Genomic DNA, 19,909 nt, shown 5'->3' on the forward strand with positions numbered 1-19,909 from the left:
CTCATATTGGTCGACCCATGACCCAAAATAACACTCATTTCAACAGAATTTATATGCATGGAGAATTTTTTTAAATTGTTCCCATAATATGATCTGTAAGCTACTTCATCTTCTTCATCTTCTTCATTATCTTCATTGTCTTCATTGTTTCGCGTGAAGAATTTTTTTAAATTGTTCCCATATTCTGGTCTGTAAGCTTTTTCATTGTCTTCATTGTCGATCGACGGAGTAGGCGTTGACGTTGCTGTTAGAACACAATGTTGATTATTACATCTTTATCATTGAGAGCTTGAAGACTGATACAATGGTTTATTTAAGTATTTACCTTTAAAATATGAGGGATCAAAGTCATCTTGTAAGGCAGAATAGCTCATCTCCGGTGATAGATCGTCACCGATGATTAGATCTATAAAAAATAAAATTATGTTATCAAGGGATATTATTTATGGATAATAAGTATTAATATTAATGAATTATACATGAATACTGATTGTACATAAGAACTTCGAAAATGAATTTTTTTTGTTGAAAATATTTTTCACAAATATCATGAGTGCATAACTTTACGCTTACCATTCACCAAATTCTCTAAGTCTAAACGATCTAGTGCTATTGAATTTTCATTGTGAATTGTGAATGAGTAATTTGGTTGTGTAGATGTTGTAGGATTTGTTTGATTATCGTGACATGTATTTGTATTGTTTGAAAAAAGTGTACTGTATGTGGGCACATGGTTTTTATACACTACAAGACGCATGCAATCAATGAGTGAACGTACCCTTTTTTCAACATTTTCGTAATTTTGTTTCGTTGGAGAATGCTGAAAAAAAATAATGTATAAAATATTATATTAAGAAATATTACATAACGTTGAAAAATACTATAGTAATACATACATAAGATGTAGCTCCACTATTAAAATCTTGATCTCTTGTCATTTCATTGATTTGACCATTTTTTTGGAGATTTAAAATCGAATGAATCGCAGCATTTTTGAAAGATCTAAGATTTCGACGAATTCTACCTTCAGCAGAATCTGGATGATTTGGCTCTATCTTCATTGGGTCATCGTTCTTAGGCATTTTCTCGACAGAACGTCCTGACGAACATTCTGGTCTTAAAATGTCATTACTTTCTTGTCCAATACTCAAAAGATTAAAAGCTGGAATGATTCTGCAATCCGATGAAGTACCCTGAGTGTGCCTATCATCCAACTGATTTGTTTCATTGGTGAAATCCAGTACTTCTGGTTCAATCGTAGGATTATAGGATTCAACATGTTCAGCTGCAGCATTATAAACAACGAACTGACCACCTACGTATTTGATTAAGGGAGCACCATTGACGAGATGACTCGTAAAACTATGTCCAAGTTCAATAAGACGCGCGACACGGAGATACATCTCAGTTTGTGAATCCAACCTCTGATTATTATCAGACTCTGTGAAATTTAATTCTTTTAAACAATCTTCGAGTGGGGAAAATCCTTGCACTAAAACATCTTCTGGAAGTGGATAACCAACTGGAACTAAAATTACATTAGAATGAAAAATAATTCTTTGATTAAATTGTACAGTTTTATAAAAGTACTTCATACATGAAGGGCGTTCCGAATCCGACAGAACAATCTGCAAAATGTTTAAAACGGTGCAAAATCCTTTCCAAATCTTAGAATGTTCTGAAAAAGCTGGTTCATTTAAAATGGAAGATCTTGTTGAAATCCATTGGAAGCATAATTTAACTAGAAAAGTAAAAATGAAAATTTTAAAATGAAATGCTTTTTATAATTTGAATATTATAAAAAAATTATAGCAACTTACTTGTTGGTAAGGCATTGTTACCAATTAAACTGTCAGTTATCGTATAATTTGCGAGTAACATTGCATCCAATTGACCAACTATTAATTTAAGAATATCTTGTTTAGCTTTCTGTTGTTCACCAGATAGTTTCGAATTGCAGTCATTTGTTGGACAAAGTTTCAAGTAATCAATACTAAATAAATTTATGACAAACATTTGTAGCAATATACTGCTACTGAAAGAATTTGTTGCTACCATTGCAAGGATTCGTAAATTTAAAAATTTTACTAGACCTGAGCGCTTCCTGTTGATGAAATAAAATACATTGAATACAGGAAAGTTACTCGTTACAGTACATTTTAAACCAAATACTTACTGTGCATTTTGTGTGCAATTTGTGTGAAGAATTTTGTGGAAGTAAAGAAAAATATTAATTAATTCGTCTTGTGTAAGTTCGATGTATGGATTCGTGATATTGATATCAGGAATAGTTTCAAGTGTTCTGAATAAATTAGGTATTGATGGTCCAAATGGATGTTGGCACATAATTGCTTGTACATAATGAAACACAGTTCCAAGCTTGTTTGAGCGTATTACATCCAATAATGCTAATTGGTTGTAAGCATGTCCACTTGTTGGTGAAACAGATTGAGCATGTCGATAAAATAATTCTGCTTCATTAAGTTGATTTCTATATCGGTCTAAATCTCCTAGGTGCACTAAACAGTGTGTGCATATGAAATAACATAAAGATTTGAAATTTTCATCTGAATTCGTTTTTGTATTGTTTTCCGAGTCTATTCCCATATATTTATTTCTGAAATGATTTTAATAGTTATTTCAATTCGTAAATAAAATATTAATAAAAAAGACATTGATAACTAACCGGCGAAATGGTACTTTTAAGTCATAAGATAGACAAAAGTGATCCAAGAGATTCAAATAGAATCCGTAAGCTTCATCGAGAATCTGAGTCAAAATACATTGGGCATCAGATCTTTGACTATTTTTTTCGTTTTTAGACATCTTTTGCAAAATTGATATGAAATGTTTAAAGCCATAATTCCACAACTCTTGTTCAACCATACATCTCAAGGCATACTGTAAATCTATAATAATTATCATTTTACCCAGATACAAGTATTTTCTTTGTATGATCCATAGTGAGCTAGAGAGAACATCTGATTCACTAAGATTTTCAATGCGTTTTCTAACTTCTTGAAACTCTCTATAAATAAAACGAACAAAAACAAAGATTAGTGATTATCGTTTAGCAACTTCTTAAAAATATGCATAAAAGATTGTTGAATTCTAGTTAAATGATAATTACATAGAAAGTAAAATGCTTACCGGTGCATTTCGTCCACAGTTCTTTTCAAGCTCATTTTTATGTATACCTAATTGATCTGAAAGTATAAAGATAAAAAACTGCTTAGTCAAATAGTTTTTAATGACTCCTATTTTTGTTTCATAAATATCTTTCTCGATTTTTAGAAAAAGTGAAGACGTATATATCATCATGTAATTTCCAAATTATAAGGTTATTGAAAAGAAAATTGAAAGTAATTAAAAATAGTATATTTTGCACCTAGGGAGTGAAAAACTGGAAAGTCTCAGAGCAAGTGCAATTTATCATCCGAGGCGAAGCCGAGGTTGATGATCACGTGCTCTGATACTTTCTTTTTTCGCTAAGTAGGTGCAAAATATACTAACTACTGAATGTCGTTTAAATTAGATCAATTTTTTTCATCCCATTAAAAATATTTAACCTATCATTGAGACATTAAGATAATTGATGATAATTGATCGAACTGGCGAAGAGGTTAAGTATAAATAAAAGGATAGCTTTCATCACACACTTATCAAACTGAAGAAAATCAAAAAAACTTTTTGGAGCCTTCAATCGTTGAATCTGACGGTTAGCAGAAGACTTGATAATAACACAGTTAGATAGAAATTCTGCAATAATATCTGCTCTTTATCGAAGAGTAGGGGCAATAATAAGAAAGCATGTGGTCGCACGAAGCACATGTGATATGGCACACACCAGAGCCTAGTAGTAGTAGTTTAGTCCAGGAGAGCAGGGCTACCAAGTCCCAGCATTCGGCGCTATCTATGAAAGAAGCGAATTTTCAAATGAGAAAATCAACGCATCAAGTTTATTAAATGTAATTTTCTGTTTTTTTTTTTCATTAAAATTTTTCATCGGGCCTATATTCGAAATTATTGAAAGCAAATGTCGTAAAAAGATTGTTTCAGCTTTAAACAATTACATACCAAACTATTTGTTAATCATTAAAAAAGTCAAGTTGTAAATTGTTATATTTTTTATAATTTTTCGATAACTATAGCCACATAAAATAATAACTATTTAAAAGTTGTGTGATTCAAAAATATTTATTTTTTTTTTGAATGAAATTATTTGCAGACGACACATAATTGAGGTGCCAAGTATGAAGCAGCCGATAATGCCGTCACGCGGCAGTCGGCATACGCCAATTTGTTCTATATTTTTGCAGCCTACTCTAACAGGTTACGTTTTAGAAAAAACATTGATTTGAAATATCAGAAAAATGTTGATGTTCACACGAAAAATAATTGGAGATGTTTACTTGCACCAAAGCAAGAGTCTTGTAAGAAATTTTAAATAGTTATTAAAACTTATGGATTAATGTATCTATTTACAAAAATATGATCTCTCACGAAATCTTTACAGAACTTTCATATGATCCAACTGATGCATATGAATGCAGATCAACTGAAAGAAAAACAAAAGGAAATGATGGCTCGTAGTTTGCCCAAACAGAAACCTATCAAGGGTGTAAAACAGATTTTGATTGTGGCATCTGGTAAAGGAGGTGTTGGAAAATCAACAACTTCTGTCAATTTAGCTGTAGCTTTGAAAAATATTGAACCAAATAAAACAGTAGGATTGCTAGATGCTGATGTGTTTGGTCCATCTATTCCCTTAATGATGAATTTGCACGAGGCTCCAATGTTGAATAAAGATAATCTGATGGAGCCACTTGTGAATTATGGGGTAAAATGGTAATAAAAAATATGTTTTATTTCTCAAATACTATTTAGAAATAATGATTGTTTATCATGACTTTACTTTTCCAGTATGTCAATGGGATTTTTAATTGACAAAAAGTCTTCTGTGGTGTGGAGAGGTCTGATGGTAATGAGTGCATTAGATAGAATGATTCGTCAAGTTTCATGGGATCCCTTGGATTATTTGATTATAGACACACCTCCTGGTACCGGGGATACTCATTTATCATTAATTCAAAATATACCAGTTGCTGGTAGTATTTTAGTTACAACCCCTCAAAAAGCAGCTGTTGATGTCACAAGGAGGGGAGCATCAATGTTTCACAAGGTCAATGTTCCAATTGTTGGCATTGTTTCCAATATGACTAATGTTATCTGTCCGAATTGCAATACCAAAGTACCTCTGGCCAAAGACACGACAGATAGCTTAGCCAAAGAATTGGACACCAAAATTTTATGTAAAATTCCACTGGAGGAAAGTATTATGGACTGCTGCGATAATGGTAAACCTATTGTACTTAGTGCTCCAAATTCAGAGACAGCAAAATCCTACAAAGAATTGGCTCGAGCAGTGTCAACATTTTTAAAAATTCGCTTAATCCATTCTGACTAGTACTCCAAAAGTACATAAATATTGTTAGATCAGTTATCTAACAGAGGACACGCAGCTGTAAGGTAAATAAATAACAATTGATTAACGAAAACAACTGATTTAATTAAATATTATTGATTATTCTGTCATGCGATGTACACGATTTTCGATAAGATTTAAATTGCACTCCCCCCCTCTTTTGATCCGTCACATGTTCACCTGCGCTTATAGCTTCAGGTAGAGGGGCGAGGTCTTTTTATATACACGTATGAACGCGCGAATTGTCGAATGACTAATGTTCAAGTACTTAGTGTGTGGCTTGCAAACAAACGTGTAAGATCAACTATTGCAGCGCGAACAGCTCAATTTTTATGTTTAAATCTTCGAAAATAATTTTGCGACTAACAAAATTAGAGTTGAGAGCGAATTTTTGTGAGTTTAAGCACTAATTTGAACAAGATAGATCGTATATACGTCGAAGATTTTGTAATCGTACGAGGTAATTTATTATTTCATCATTGTTACAGCGAGTCGCGGTAAAAACATGGAGAGCAAGTTTACCAGCATACATTCTAGCCCAGATGCGGATATTCACGACGTGCCGATGGACGTACTGATACGACCATTTCAATTATCAGTTAATAATGAAAAAGTGGAAAGTTTGATGAAAACATTGAAAGATCCCAGCACCGAGCACCAAGTACCGCCTGTAGATATCCTTTGGATCAAGGGCAAAAATGGTAAGATCAATTTTTGGCCACACATCTTGCGATAAGAAACTATTAATTGTGCTGAAAATTTCCATGTTTGGTTCTTGCTTCTACACGTGTAGGTGGAGATTATTATTATTCATTTGGAGGATGTCATCGTTACGCCGCTCACAAGCGATTAGGAAAACCGACCATCAAAGCGAAAATCGTCGAATCCACGATAGCAGACTTGAAGACTTACCTGGGAAACTCGACTCCCGACTTGAAGTAATTTTTATATGATTGTTGAACTCGTTGTTTATTTATTTTTTACTTTATTTTTAAACGTGGCAAGCACGATCTCGCTCCACGATGCATAATTATTGTTTTTTTTTCGCATTTTGAGTCAAATGCGAGCAATCAACACCTTATTAAATAATCGTGAAAAGTGCATTATGCTCGAGCAAGGTCAATGAAAATAAATAATGTGCATTTTATTAGCATATTTACTTATAGAATAAAAGAACACCAAAAATGCAAAGACTTGTGTTGCATTTGAAATCGAACGAATTTTAATAAGATTTTTAAATAAAAAAGAATAATGCGATAGAATTCAATATTTGCAATTGTTTATTATTTTCTCATCTTTTGCAAAATTACTATAGTGATTCCATTTTAGTAGAATAATACTTCTTTTTTTTACGCTTTACTCAAGTGTACACAAATCAGTTTTTCAACCCATTTCATTAATTCTACATTTAAATCACATGCTCACATAATAGATAACATCTATATTGCCCTATCATACCGGTATGTTTAAAATACAATAATTGCATTACGTCAAACTTCCCAATAACTCAATTGGTTTTCGAAAATAATATAAAAATTATATACCTCTGCTTTCATAGAGTATCTTACAAATTATGTTAGCAGTATCGAATGAGTCTCATAGTCAATCAAATTGCATCAACTGTTTTATATTATTGACTAATTAAAATTTTCTTGTAAAAATAAAACTAATTGCACTTTCCAAAAGTATAAAAAAATCGAGTTTTCATCTTTAATTAAATTACCTTCAATAATTAGAGAAAATAATTTACATAAGTATATAAAGAAATAAAATTCTCTTTTCACTTAAATTCCATGTCCTACGTAATTACAGATTCAAATAAAATATATTCTAATTAATTCATAATATTGCGAAATAAATCTGCCTGTAAATCATAAATACTTTTTAATTATATTAAAATTAATTTATAATTATTTAGCTATGAATTTTGCTATTCAAACTGACCCTCAGACTGTACTAAGATTCAAAATTAAAAACTAATTTAGAGCCTCTTAATTAATAAATACTGTCTTATAACCATGATTATTTTTACTCCATTTGGCAGTAACCTATTCTATAGCATACATAAGCTTTTTACACAGCCTTATTAAATAATACATAAGTGAATCGTTAGTATAAAAAGGTAATGCTTTTCTTCGAATAATTAGTTACGCCAAAAATGAGTTCCCTTTTTAATTTCCTTATTCCACAATATTCACCATTTTTTTCTTTGGTGCAAGGACTTTCATTTTACGTGCTAGGAAAAGTCGTATTCGATGTATTCCTATTATACTGCGCTGGTTTACGCAAATGCTTTGGTATGACTGTTTCTTGTAGATGCAATAGTTGCGTATTTGTCACTTGACAATCTATTTGCATCATTGTTATGTGATTCGATGGAGTAGAGTAATATGAACCTGTAAATAAAACATGAGCATCTTAAAAATGTTTTTCTTAAAATTGTATCGTTTATTTATCTACATCTGAATTTCTCTTATCTCAAAGATAGTATTGATTTATTATTAATATAATTTACCAGTAATTTAAATTTGTCAGATAAATTATTCATTCGAAATTTTCGTGTACTTACCATTTACTGGCAGCGCCGGTAAAATCAAGGACATTTTGGGATGCATTGTACTGTTTTTTCTTGACGCTGGTAACAATAAATGATCTCCAGTGAACCAGACAACATAAAATGTATCTTCCTTTCTTCCTAATACTTCAAACAGTTTTGCATGTTCTTTGATCATTGGAGAAAATAACTGTATGGCATTTATATCTTTCGTCACTTCACTTTTTATTTTTTGTTGCTTGAGTCGTTTTTTGGGTATCAGTCTTGAAGTTATCACTTTTGGTTTCAAAGCTTTTTCGAGATTTTTTTTCTCTAAAGTTATAGGTTTCGGTGCCTCACCTATCCACCGACGTAACTCTGAATCTAAGCGATTCGATTCAGTTTGATTGATGTAAGTTGGACAAATGGGATTAAACTCAGGTGTACTGTCATTAGCAGTGAATGACTCTTGTGGTGGCTCTTCGATGTAGTTGTCTTTCCATAATAACGTTCGACCCATCCTGACATTTGCCAGATCAATCGCTGAAGGGATTTTTGAGTTTATATCATGAAGTCGTCTTGGTTCTCGTGTTAAAATATTGCTGAAACTAAAATTTTTTTGGTTATTCAATATATAATTTCACTAAGAATTAAAATTTTTAATGTATGATTCAACAAAATAATCTTACCCAAATCCACCAATGTTGTAACATATGAAGGCGGATACCATTAAAAAAGTGTAAGCTGCTTTTTTTTTATTTGCAGTTGGTTTCAAATATTGTGTTAGCTCTGGAATTTTTTGTGTATCCATGACCAAACTCAACATTTTTTTGAGATTTTCATTTTGCTAATCATTATGTATTCATTAATAAGTGATGATGTTTAAAAAAGATAATAAAATCATAAATACCTCTGTCAAATCTTGAATTATTCTTTCGAAATTTTCTACTTTTGCTTCTAACGATTGAAGATATTCTTTTTTTTTCTTTCGCGATACACTTGCAGACTCTCTATTTTTTAGCATTCTCATACGCTTTTTTTGTTTACTTTCTTCAAGTGCTAATTGAGGATCTATATTTTTCTTCTGCCTCATTCTTGGCAGTGGCTTCATCGCTTGAGCTGATAAATCAATCGATGGAACATGGACATTTAAAGTCAGCCTATTTTCTTCAGAAATATTCTGAGTGGGAACATTTTGAATTGGAACATTCTGAGATAATATCATATTTTCAAATTTAATATCCTGAAAGTTATCTTGAGATATAATATTTTCAAAATCATCATTATCGATGGAAATATCTTCAGGTGATATTTCTTCAAACTGATAATTCTGCATATTAACATCTCGAATTAATGCATCATCAAAAGAAGCTTGACTAAGTAGCATATCTTCAATTGAAATATCTTGAAATGGCTCTTGAGTAGGTGAAAATTCTTCAGCTTTAATATGCTGAGTTTCTTGCAATGATTGCATTTGACTGTTTTCAATGGAAATGTCTTGAACATCTTCAATTGGTACGTTTGGAACAGGTGAGTGAGAATTTGTGACTGAAGTATAAAGAAGCAAGGGTGGTTCAGGCGTTTCATTGTCTTTTTGTATAACAGCGTTGGGCACAATTCTAGGAAGGGTGCTTTTTTGACCTGGTTTTGATATAAGTGACAAATTTGGTGGATTGAGATTTATTTGAACACAGGGTTTTTTTAAAGATTCTTTAAAATTTTTCAGATCAAGAAATTTTCCCATATGTTCTATATTAGGACATTTTTCTCTAAATTTTTTAAAAAATTCATTTGATTCTTCTGGGCTTAATGCAGTCACTTTCTTTACTGATACTGAAAAAAAAGAAATATTTTTTAGATGTAAAAAAAAATCACTTAATAAATACTTGAAATTTGACACAAAAAAACATACTTGTTTTTATTGTTTCCTTAGTCGAAACATTTGGTATTTGACATTTCTTAGCATGATTATTCGTAGGAATTTCTGCTAATGGCATGACTCCATATGTTGATACTAATTTAATTGGTCCAGACATTGATGGTAATTTATTTTCTTTATTCTTTGTGACATTTTGCAGTGATGGATTATTATCAGGTGAGATCGGTGGAGTGTCTAGTGAAGTCTGTTGTAATAAGTAGATAAAATATTAATGATTTTCTCAATGTACTTGCAAATATCGTATTATAGAATAAAATTGAATTTGCCAATAACAAACCTTCATTTCATGATTTTGTGTATTAGTTGTTAAATTATCAAGCCAGTTGCAGTTAGAATTAGTACTGAAGGTAGTGTCAGGCTGCTTTACATTAGTACTCACATAATTGTCAGACTGTATTGTATTAATACCCAGGGCATGGTCTGCCTGGTTTAAGTTATTGCTCTGCAAATTGTCAGACTGTTTGATACTTGATGAGAGTGGTAACGTTTTATTTGGCTGTACAGTATTCTGCAGATTAGTATAAAATAAGTTGTCTAAAACAGATAAAGCATTCATTGATTATCGTCACAGCGGAGCTTGATAAAAGTGGAAAATTAAATGAACACGAACCAGGTGCAAGCAGTCGCTGAGAGTCAATCTCGTAGGGATCGCACTGTTGCCAGCCATTCTGGTGAAGCGAGTCGAATACGTTGACGAACTCCGCGCCAACCTGGCCGCCAATGATTAAAGCGGTTTGTTGCCGCCGGGATTGATCCGTGGCTTTGATGTCTGGTTGTTGATCAGCATGTTCGTCACCTGTAAATAAAACAAACAGACAAACATCGATCAGAACAGCACTGAGCTTGCGAGACCCGCGCGCAAAACAAGCAAAATGAAAGGTCCACGGTGCATTATAATATCGTGCACGATAAAACTGGCTTACTCGGGGAACTCTTAATACGCATCACGTTAATGCCCTATCAGTTATCAATTGTATCCGACGCTCGCCCGTATACCGAAACCCGAAGGGGGTGTTTACTTCAATAAATGAAGACGACACTGTACTGCCAAGCGGCTTCCTACGACTTTGCGAGAATCATACATCCACAGTCCACACACATACATGTATACGCAATGTTCATGTACTGTACATGGATACAAACTTGGCAATGCGTTGACGGGTGCAGAGATAAAGAGGTAAGTTCGCACTGCACAGTCTAAATCGCAAGCCGGCCGGCGTTATAGTATAATATATGTGGCCGATTCTCTGTTAAGGGATCTACTACCTTTAGAACGTCAAAAAACAGAGGTTATTAAATAATTTTTTTTAATTGTTTATATTAAAAATATTGATAGAATAGATGTTACACTTAATAAATGTACTCTCGAAATGTATTAAAAAAAATTTTTTCATCCACTTTTGCACGTTTTTAACAATGAAAAAATTTTTACCAGACATTCTTTACGATTATAGCTATTGTATGAATTGAGCGATTTTCGATTTTTGCAAAATTGACAAAACGGTGGACATTTTTCCAAAAACAACAAAAAAACGTGCGTTTTTTCACGAATTTCTAGCAAATAAAAATACTTAAAATCAAAATTTTGAAAAACCCTCAATTCATACAATAGCTATAGTCGTGTCTGGTAAAAATTTCGTAAGCATCGGTTCATTAGTTCCCGAGATTTCATCAACGTGCCGTTGAAAAACCTTGTTTAGAGAAAAACGCGATTTAAGATTTTTTCAGCATTTGAGCGCGCTGAAATGACAAAGTCAAATTCGACTAATAATACAGTTAGACCGCTTCAATCTTTATGAATTTTTAATAAGATACTTCTGTATACATATACTTTTCAAAAATGTAATAAAAAAAAATCAATTTTTTGAAAATTCTAAAGGTAGTAGATCCCTTAAGTTGAATGGCCAAAAAAGTTTTTTTTTGCAAATATGAAAAACTTGTAGTTTTCGATGTCAGATTTGTCCCAAAAAAAATTTTTTAAAAATTGAGGCCTTCAGAGGCAATTAAAATTGAATATCTGCAATAAAGATAATTAGTTAGTTATCTACTTATAAAAAATGTATGAATCATACGAATAAAAATTAAACTTACAGTTGCAGTTCAAAGGGCCCCACTGTCGTTGCTCAATTCAAATTCATTTTGTAAATTCCAAAACATTATTCGGGTTCGTTAAAAGGAGCATTTTTTGCTTTCCTAATTTTCATGTTCCATTTTTAATCCTCCAACTTTCACCTATTTAATAAGATACGCAGTTGTAGGCGCCCAAGCATCGCTTCACGTTATCAATGTTTAAGACTTCAGATTCTGGTGGGCTTGTATGAGTTCTGCTTGCACAAATACTTGATTCAATATGATTTTCGTTACAATTGACTTGGGAATTCGCAACTTCTGAATCATTTTCCACAGCCGCAAACGGATCGTCCCAAGGCTGCCTTACAGTCGATCCAAACACTTGGAAAACTACAGCTCCTATTTACCAAATGGCCGCTCTTCAGGAGAAAAGATTTTTCCACTGATCTGGGTCAGTGGGATCTGTAACGATGGCGCCATGTACTAAAAGTGCAACAATGGCACCAAAATTAGCGATGGTATTCATAACGCCCATGAGAAGTCCAGCGTATTTCGACGAGAGATCCAAATGATTGGTATGGTGGCCACTGTACATGGTAATGTTTGTCGTTATTCCGATTACACTAGAGTTATCGCGAAAACTGAATTTTCAGTGTTAGCGTAGCCGAGAACCAATATGCAAAGTGCAAGCACGACCTTCCCAATACCATTCCACAACATACGTGTTGGCCTCGTGGTTAAAGTTCCATTCTTTACAAGCATGTGATTGAGCCATATCACCAGCATACTAAATGTAAACGCGGTAAAATACGGTAAGCCTGTATGAGTGTCGATCTACAGAATGAAAAAAGGAAACAAAATGAAATAAAAAATTCCTTTAAATTTAAAATGATGCAAAATGTTAAAATAATATATTACTTACGGTCGTCAAATCCATTTTCAATATTTTATCCGAGTACTCCGGACTCTTGGTTGCCAGCATCCAAAAACATAATGTCTGAGAGCATTGAGCTACAAGAAACGCATATACTGGAACAGACGATGCTACGGATTTCCAGGAAAAAGGTCCATACGCCTTTTCTTCATGATTTCGTGAATTCATGATGTAATTTTTTTCTTCGACAGATATCGACAAATGACGGTTGGGGATTTCACATCCACAGAAATTCCAACTAATTGCCCACAAAGTGGTGATTCCTCCCCATAATAAAAACAATATTCCCACCCGTTTGGGTAAATTGAAGAAATAAGTCCGGTGGAGAAGAAAGAACAAAAATTTCCGAACCAGCCCGCGCCGTACACTATTCAAACTAACATAAAAAAGTTTATCATTAACAACATTCTGGTTTGCAGCCAAAAAAAGTCTATGAATTTAGTGAGAGGAATGAACAATATATATAAAAATCGGAGAAAATGGTAACAAGACTTGTAAGTGTAAATGGGTTGCTCTGTGTGAATTGTAGACTGAACGACATTTGCATCGAAACAAATAACCAGTAAAGTTACGATTGCCAAATATTTCACATTTTGATTGACCCAAATAACACAGGCACACAAAATAAAAAAAATTCTCAAACCCAGTACACTTTATGTTTTCGGGGTTGCTGAATCCGAATTCGTCGTCGTTTTTTCGCCATCAGATCGATTTAAGGTCATTTGAAGGTCATTTAAAGGTCAAATTATGAAAAATAGGTTTGAAAACTCGAAACTATCCCTGTATAGGTTTCTGAGGATGTTAAATTCAAATCAGATGACCTTTACGACCTTACCTTCAAGGTCATTTGAAGGTCAAACTTAGAAAATTCGATATAAATATCCGAAAAATATATTTTTTATGTTTTGAGGGTCGCTGAATTCGAACTCAAGGTCATTTTGACTAAATTTAGATATCTAAAGGTCATTTAAAGGTCATTTGAAGGTAAAATTATGAAAAATAGGTTAAAAAATGGGAAAAAACTTCTAGATGGGTTTTCGAAGATGCTGAATTCAAATCTAAGGGCAGATGACCTTTACTATCTTACCTTCCAGGTCATTTCAAGGTTAAGTTAATAAAAAAAGGGCAAAACTTGATGAAATATTATTAATTTCTAATGCCTTTTTACTTTTTCTTTTGTAACACTCCTTGTGTTCTTCAGACGATCGGCATAAAGGTTGCCGTCTGCGTTTGGTTCCTCTATGTTCGCTCTCCCTTTTCAACATACAGCAGTAATCAGCCATCATTGCAATAACACGTCTACTTTGATATCACTGCTCCATATGTTTAATGTCTTGATGGAATCGGTCTCCTTGCTCGTCGCTAAAATCACCACAGTTTTTCAGGAACTCATCTTAATGGTTATGCAAGAAATTCAGTTTATAAGACATATTACATTCCATTTCACCGAAATTGTTTATCATTGTTGATATTGAAACTTTGTAGTCATCGCTTCTGCGATTACCTAGAAAATTTTCCACAACATTTTTGAAGCTAACCCACGCAGCTTCCAGAATCTCAGTCATCTTAGTTGGAAAATTGTCATCGTTCAGCAATTCTCTTATTTCTGGTCCATTGAATATTCCTTCTTTTAATTTGGCATCAGATTTATAGGAAAATTTAGATTTTAAATATTTGTAGCATTCATCGCTCTCACTCAAAGCTTTTACAAATTGTTTCATAATGCCCAATTTGATATGTAAAGGAGGTAGTAAAACTTTTTTAGGGTCTACTAACGGACTGTTCATAACATTGTTATGTCCAGGTTCTAGAGAATTTCTCTCAGACCAATTGTAATCAGTATAATGTTTTTTACGATCTCTGCTGTCCTATTAGCACTTGAAACATGGTTACTTTGTAAATCCAGATTGCTGTCCTGCTAATGGGAGAGAGCAAACATACAGAAAATAAACGCAATCGGCCACCTTTGCGCCGATCATTTGAAGAAAATAAGATGCGTTACAAAAGAAAAAGGTAAAAAGGCATGCAAAATTAACAATATTTCATTAAGTTTTGCCCTCTTTTCATTAACTTAAACTTAAAAAGACCTTGATCTTGACTTTTTACAGGTTACTCAATCAAAAAGCTGAGTTCCTCAGCTCCAAAAACCTATGGTCGATTCTCTGTGAAATCGAATGGCCAAAAAATTTTTTTTTCTGCAAATATGAAAAACTTGCTGTTCCCGATGTCAGAAATGTCCCCAAATTTTATTAGAATTTTTGGGACCATCTATCACTCTTTTTCAGGGGCCCGAAGTTGGCCATTTTAGGGTTTTTTTGAAATTCATGAAAAATCACAAATATTCAAATAATTCCTGGATTAAAGTAGAATGATTCAAAAGTAAAAGTGCCCAGCAACTTTTTTGTTGGAAATTGTCCAAATTTTCAGAAAAAAAATATGCCAAAGTGATTGGAGCCACCCAAAGAGAGCATAGTGGGAAAACATAAAAAAAAAACAATTCCTAAACTATGTGAAAAGCTTCCTAAAGATGTCAACTAATGCCTGATAAAGTTTTGTAATGGGTCTTAAAGTTTAACGCAATGTAGACAACAATGTGTGGCGAAAAACATGCAAAAAAGGTCAAAAATAGGCCCAAAATGCCTAAAATCACCAAAAACAGCCATTTTCAGGCCTTTTTTGCATGTTGTTCGCCACACATTGTTGTCTACATTGCGTTAAACTTCAAGACCCATTACAAAACTTTATCAGGCATTAGTTGACATCTTTAGGAAGCTTTTCACATAGTGTAGGAAATGAAAGTCCGGTTCGAACTCGAGTAGATTTCTTGTTTTGTGTTTTTTTTTTATGTTTTCCCACTATGCTTTGGGTGGCTCCAATCACTTTGGCATATTTTTTTTCTGAAAATTTGGACAATTTCCAACAAAAAAGTTGCTGGGCACTTTTACTTTTGAATCATTCTACTTTAATCCAGGAATTATTTGAATATTTGTGATTTTTCATGAATTTCAAAAAAACCCTAAAATGGCCAACTTCGGGCCCCTGAAAAAGAGTGATAGATGGTCCCAAAAATTCTAATAAAATTTGGGGACATTTCTGAAATCGGAAACAGCAAGTTTTTCATATTTGCAGAAAAAAAAATTTTTTGGCCATTCGATTTCACAGAGAATCGGCCCTATACACAATCTTTTTTCGATATTTTATCGTTTTCACTAGATTTTATCTTGAAATAAGTTTAAAATAACTCAGCTTATTGAAAATGAACTTTGTTTTAAAATTCAGCGACCCTCAAAACATAAATGTCATATTTTTGCATTCTTATATTGAATTATCTGAGTTTGATTTTCAAATAACCTTGAAGGTAAGATTTTAAAGGTCATCTGACTTTCAATTTGAATTCAGCATCCTAGAAAACCCATATAGGAGTTTTTTCCAATTTTTTAATCTATTTTTAATGATTTGACTTTCAAATTACGTTCAAATGACCTGTAGATATCCTAATTTAGTTAAAATGACCTTGGATTCGAATTCAGCGACCCTCAAAACATAAATATATAATTTTCGGATTTTTATATCGAATTTTCTAAGTTTGACCTTCAAATGACCTTGAAGGTAAGGTCGTAGAGGTCATCTGACTTCAAATTTGAATTCACTTTCAATTGGAGTTTTCAAAATTTCGTCGTTTTACTCTTTTATTTACATGTTCCCCTACTCAAATCGAAAAAATATTTATTGCATCTCATGTAGAATGTTCTAACAAAAATTTTGGTTCCACATTTGCACGGTCGCTAATGAGTTAGGGGTCATTGGGCACTTTAGGTGGGTAGCCGCTCGCCTACTGGAACTGAGCATTTTTTTTATTTTGTGTGACGAAGAGGATGTGCCTGTTTGCAGATGGCCGAAAGTCAAGTCGATATCTCAGCTAACATAAGTATCGCAGCTTAGGAGCATCAGTGAAAAAAAAAATTTTTTTTTGTTCAGTAGCGATGCACGATACGACGCAATAAAAGCAGCTCGATGTGCTACATCGATAAAAGGCCGCGACACGACTATAATATTATGCAGAACAAGAAAAAAAAATCGAAGATCATCGAGCTTGACGCGTTTACGCTATTGATGTTCTCTTTTTGCGGGCGTTTAAAGTTAAATTTCTTGGTACGATGGCACGCGTTATTGTTGGTAGAACAATGGGGATGCCAAAAAAAAAGAAGCTGCACGTCGCATCACTGTACGCGCGAGAAAAATGACATTTACTACCGAATGCACGCGAACGAGCGGCGACTCGATGCTTTTTTTTCTCCGTCGTTCATCGTCAAGATAGTCGACTATTCCGGTGCACGAAGTATAAAAAAAAGCAAAATGAGCACGTGCGTGACTCGACTATTAAGAACAAAAGCTAAGGAAAATTCTTCCGAATATAAAAAAAAGAAATTATTACGAATCGGTTTATAATTCGTCAGATCCACGAATACCGAATGAATACCGACGAGATTATTGAGATGTGCATGGGAGCATTTAGGAATGAATTGAATCATAACTATTTTGATAAAAGTTTAATGGAAATTGGAGGAATAAACCATGATATAATTTTAACATTCGGTGAAGAGGGGTTCTGGGCATTTTATAAAGCAGCCTGTATAAAAGCTCATCCTGCTATAACTTCATGTCTGTACACTCGGCATACAAGCCTAAAAAAGCATCAGTACTGCAGTCAGTTGATAACATATCTAGTAAAAGTGTTTTAAATAAAGTCAAGAATAGTGAAAAATCGAAGGAAAATGATTTTTCTTTATCCGTGGATGAAATGCCTACATGCAAATCGATTTTTAAGACACCAATGTTGACCAAACAAAAATCTTCATTAAAGAAAAAAATCAGTGGGGGGTTTCTTAAATCGCCTGATGTTCCTGAAAAGAAATCAAAAGTACTTGAGGTAGGAGTCGTAAGAAAAAGGCAAGTGGGCGTTGCCATTGAAGTACCAATAGCTGACCTTACTTTCACAGATGCAGTATTTAGGAAAGGTGCATTTGGAGAAGTACGTAAAGGAGTATGGTCTAACACGAATGTTGCAATTAAAACTATCAATGTACTTGATGAAAATCCTAAAGATATTTTGAAAGAGGTAATGATACTTCGAACAGTTATGCACACAAATATAGTTTTAATCATGGAATACGCAATTGAAAAGTATCATTTCCATATCATCATGGAGTTCATTGATGGATACACCCTAATGGATTTAATATTCAAAGAAAAAATTAAGTCTAAATTTCCTTTAAAAATTAGTGACAATATTCAGATAACATCAAATTTTAATTGAACTTTCATTCCTACATGGCTTTCCGAATCAAATAATCCATATAGAGACATAAAACCTCCCAACATAATGTTGACTAAAGAAAAGTTAGTTAAAATATGGGATTCAGGAGTATATAAAATTAACGAACTTAACTCAGAATTAATGACTATTAAAGGTCGAATCAATTGTCCTGGCAAACCCATGTACATGGCCCCTGAAATTTTTGTAAACCGTAAGGAAGCTACTGAATACTCAGATATGTCCTATAGAAGCGAACTCCCGAGCCAAGATATAATTTCAAATGTTTACGGTTTAGATCCACTCGTCTGCCGGCAGCCGTAGACATCGATAACATTATCAAAAAGTTATACCTACGGGAAACTTACGATTGGGCATCCCGCGGAAATTCCGATCTCGTGTCATCGACACTCACGAGAGCATCTCATTGAACGTCGCATCGATTCTCATCAAAGGCGCGAGTTTTTTTTTTATCGTCGGGTCTATAATTAGACACGAAAATAGAAATTCACGTTTTAAATCGTGAATCTCGAATGACGCCCCGCACGCGATGTGAGAAATAAATAAAACATCGAATCGCACACGCCTACTCTTGAACATCACTGTATCGAGAAAAATAAAATACGTTGTCCGCTCAATATTCGAGTAACTTAATGCAAACGATGCGCGCATATTATTATATACACACTCGGCTGCTATCACAACTATATGATCAATAATCGGCTTCTGGTATTCGAGCTCGGGCGCGCGAATCGCAATCGTGAACGAACAACGAGAAAGTATAATATGGTACAGATACCTTGGCGCCTCTTCTTGCAGTTGTCGCCGTCGTTGACGTCGTCGGTCTCGAAGATGTCGTCGGGCAGTCTGGGCGGACAGGGCTCGATCACGCGGTACATAATGTTATCCTTGATCCTCATCGATGATGTGGAGCGCGCGCGCGTACACGGTCACGAGTATTTACAACGAGACACTGCAGAGAGAGGGAGAGAGAAAAATAAAGACACACAACGCGACTTTTCGCTATACACTGCACATAAACATTAGCCGCTGACACGGGCGAAAAATGATCGCGAATTTCGAGTATTGTACTAATGCGAATGTCTCTCTATTGGTCGCAGACACCTACAGACTATAGGTGATGACGATTGCCGCGACACAACTGGACTCTTTTTCGCTCGTGGGCTGTAGCTAAAGGCTCTAACACGTGTGTGAGTGTATTTGAATATATGACCTATACATAGAGATATATATACTCGCACGCCGGTGAATTGCGGGGATCGCGCGTCAATGAGTATCGTTGAACTCGCGTAGAGAGAGGGGCGCGTGTGGGAGAAACACGCTGCGATCGTGGGTCTCCCCAATTTTGCCTACCACGACGTTTAAAACCAATCGGTACCTATTTACATGCACGCGTCTCAATGATAATACAATGTACAGACGGGAGTAAATGCAATTTGTCAGGGTATGTTGGTGGGACAAAATTTTTCCGAAATTCGCGTAGATTGAATCCCAGCGATAAGAGTTTGATCCAACTTGCGAACGCACGATTACTAATACGATATCTGGTCAATTCAAGATTTATGACTCGACTCTGTTCGAATGAAATATTATTTAGAATAGAGACGTAGAAT

At 34.0% G+C, this 19,909-nt stretch overlaps 3 protein-coding genes across 8 annotated transcripts; 1 reads left to right on the forward strand and 2 right to left on the reverse strand.

The window, feature by feature from the left end:
- Positions 1-234: 234 nt before the first annotated feature.
- Positions 235-3,798, reverse strand: LOC106655539 (protein SMG7-like). 3 transcript variants are annotated; one of them, XM_014375965.2, is made up of 10 exons: positions 3,660-3,798; positions 3,151-3,206; positions 2,687-3,028; positions 2,177-2,617; positions 1,821-2,104; positions 1,598-1,741; positions 897-1,528; positions 779-820; positions 326-406; positions 235-244 (listed from the first exon to the last, which is right to left on the reverse strand). In XM_014375965.2, the coding sequence occupies exons 2-9, from the start codon at positions 3,183-3,185 to the stop codon at positions 401-403; spliced, it is 1,926 nt and encodes a 641-aa protein (XP_014231451.1). In that variant the 5' UTR covers positions 3,186-3,206; positions 3,660-3,798; the 3' UTR covers positions 235-244; positions 326-400. The 3 variants fall into 3 exon arrangements, with proteins under 3 accessions (XP_014231451.1, XP_014231452.1, XP_014231450.1); XM_014375966.2 differs by having other exon boundaries at positions 3,570-3,798; XM_014375964.2 differs by having other exon boundaries at positions 3,514-3,798.
- Positions 3,799-4,301: 503 nt separating this feature from the next.
- Positions 4,302-7,183, forward strand: LOC106655607 (putative sulfiredoxin). Of its 3 annotated transcripts, XM_014376091.2 has the most exons (5): positions 4,302-4,433; positions 4,517-4,848; positions 4,924-5,466; positions 5,978-6,186; positions 6,279-7,183. In XM_014376091.2, the coding sequence occupies exons 1-5, from the start codon at positions 4,374-4,376 to the stop codon at positions 6,425-6,427; spliced, it is 1,293 nt and encodes a 430-aa protein (XP_014231577.2). In that variant the 5' UTR covers positions 4,302-4,373; the 3' UTR covers positions 6,428-7,183. The 3 variants fall into 3 exon arrangements, with proteins under 3 accessions (XP_014231577.2, XP_023314783.1, XP_014231578.1); XM_023459015.1 differs by lacking the exons at positions 4,302-4,433; positions 4,517-4,848 and having other exon boundaries at positions 5,443-5,529; positions 5,974-6,186; XM_014376092.2 differs by lacking the exons at positions 4,302-4,433; positions 4,517-4,848; positions 4,924-5,466 and adding an exon at positions 5,772-5,878 and having other exon boundaries at positions 5,974-6,186.
- Position 7,184: 1 nt separating this feature from the next.
- LOC106655604 lies at positions 7,185-19,423 on the reverse strand. Of its 2 annotated transcripts, none has more exons than XM_014376088.1 (8): positions 19,075-19,423; positions 10,568-10,753; positions 10,235-10,491; positions 9,931-10,141; positions 8,929-9,851; positions 8,708-8,865; positions 8,055-8,626; positions 7,185-7,881 (listed from the first exon to the last, which is right to left on the reverse strand). In XM_014376088.1, the coding sequence occupies exons 1-8, from the start codon at positions 19,193-19,195 to the stop codon at positions 7,715-7,717; spliced, it is 2,595 nt and encodes an 864-aa protein (XP_014231574.1). In that variant the 5' UTR covers positions 19,196-19,423; the 3' UTR covers positions 7,185-7,714. The 2 variants fall into 2 exon arrangements, with proteins under 2 accessions (XP_014231574.1, XP_014231575.1); XM_014376089.2 differs by lacking the exon at positions 19,075-19,423 and adding an exon at positions 10,881-11,046.
- Between the last annotated feature and the right edge of the window lie 486 nt (positions 19,424-19,909).

The sequence above is a fragment of the Trichogramma pretiosum genome, unplaced genomic scaffold, assembly GCF_000599845.2.
Source record: "Trichogramma pretiosum strain Unisexual culture from Peru unplaced genomic scaffold, Tpre_2.0 scaffold73, whole genome shotgun sequence".
NCBI classification, from domain to species: domain Eukaryota; kingdom Metazoa; phylum Arthropoda; class Insecta; order Hymenoptera; family Trichogrammatidae; genus Trichogramma; species Trichogramma pretiosum.

Excerpts from the sequence above, each read along its gene's own strand:
- LOC106655604 (XM_014376088.1), bottom strand. The coding sequence starts at position 19,195 with ATGAGGATCAAGGATAACATTATGTACCGCGTGATCGAGCCCTGTCCG. Across the intron at positions 10,754-19,074 it reads CTGCAAGAAGAGGCGCCAAG|GTGACGAACATGCTGATCAA; the intron begins GTATCTGTACCA and ends TTTTATTTACAG. Across the intron at positions 10,142-10,234 it reads CACAAAATCATGAAATGAAG|ACTTCACTAGACACTCCACC; the intron begins GTTTGTTATTGG and ends TTATTACAACAG.
- LOC106655539 (XM_014375965.2), bottom strand. The coding sequence starts at position 3,185 with ATGAGCTTGAAAAGAACTGTGGACGAAATGCACCG. Across the intron at positions 1,742-1,820 it reads TAACAATGCCTTACCAACAA|TTAAATTATGCTTCCAATGG; the intron begins GTAAGTTGCTAT and ends TTACTTTTCTAG. Across the intron at positions 1,529-1,597 it reads GGATTCGGAACGCCCTTCAT|TTCCAGTTGGTTATCCACTT; the intron begins GTATGAAGTACT and ends ATGTAATTTTAG.
- LOC106655607 (XM_014376091.2), top strand. The coding sequence starts at position 4,374 with ATGTTGATGTTCACACGAAAAATAATTGGAGATGTTTACTTGCACCAA. Across the intron at positions 5,467-5,977 it reads CGCTTAATCCATTCTGACTA|TCGCGGTAAAAACATGGAGA; the intron begins GTACTCCAAAAG and ends TGTTACAGCGAG. Across the intron at positions 6,187-6,278 it reads TTGGATCAAGGGCAAAAATG|GTGGAGATTATTATTATTCA; the intron begins GTAAGATCAATT and ends CTACACGTGTAG.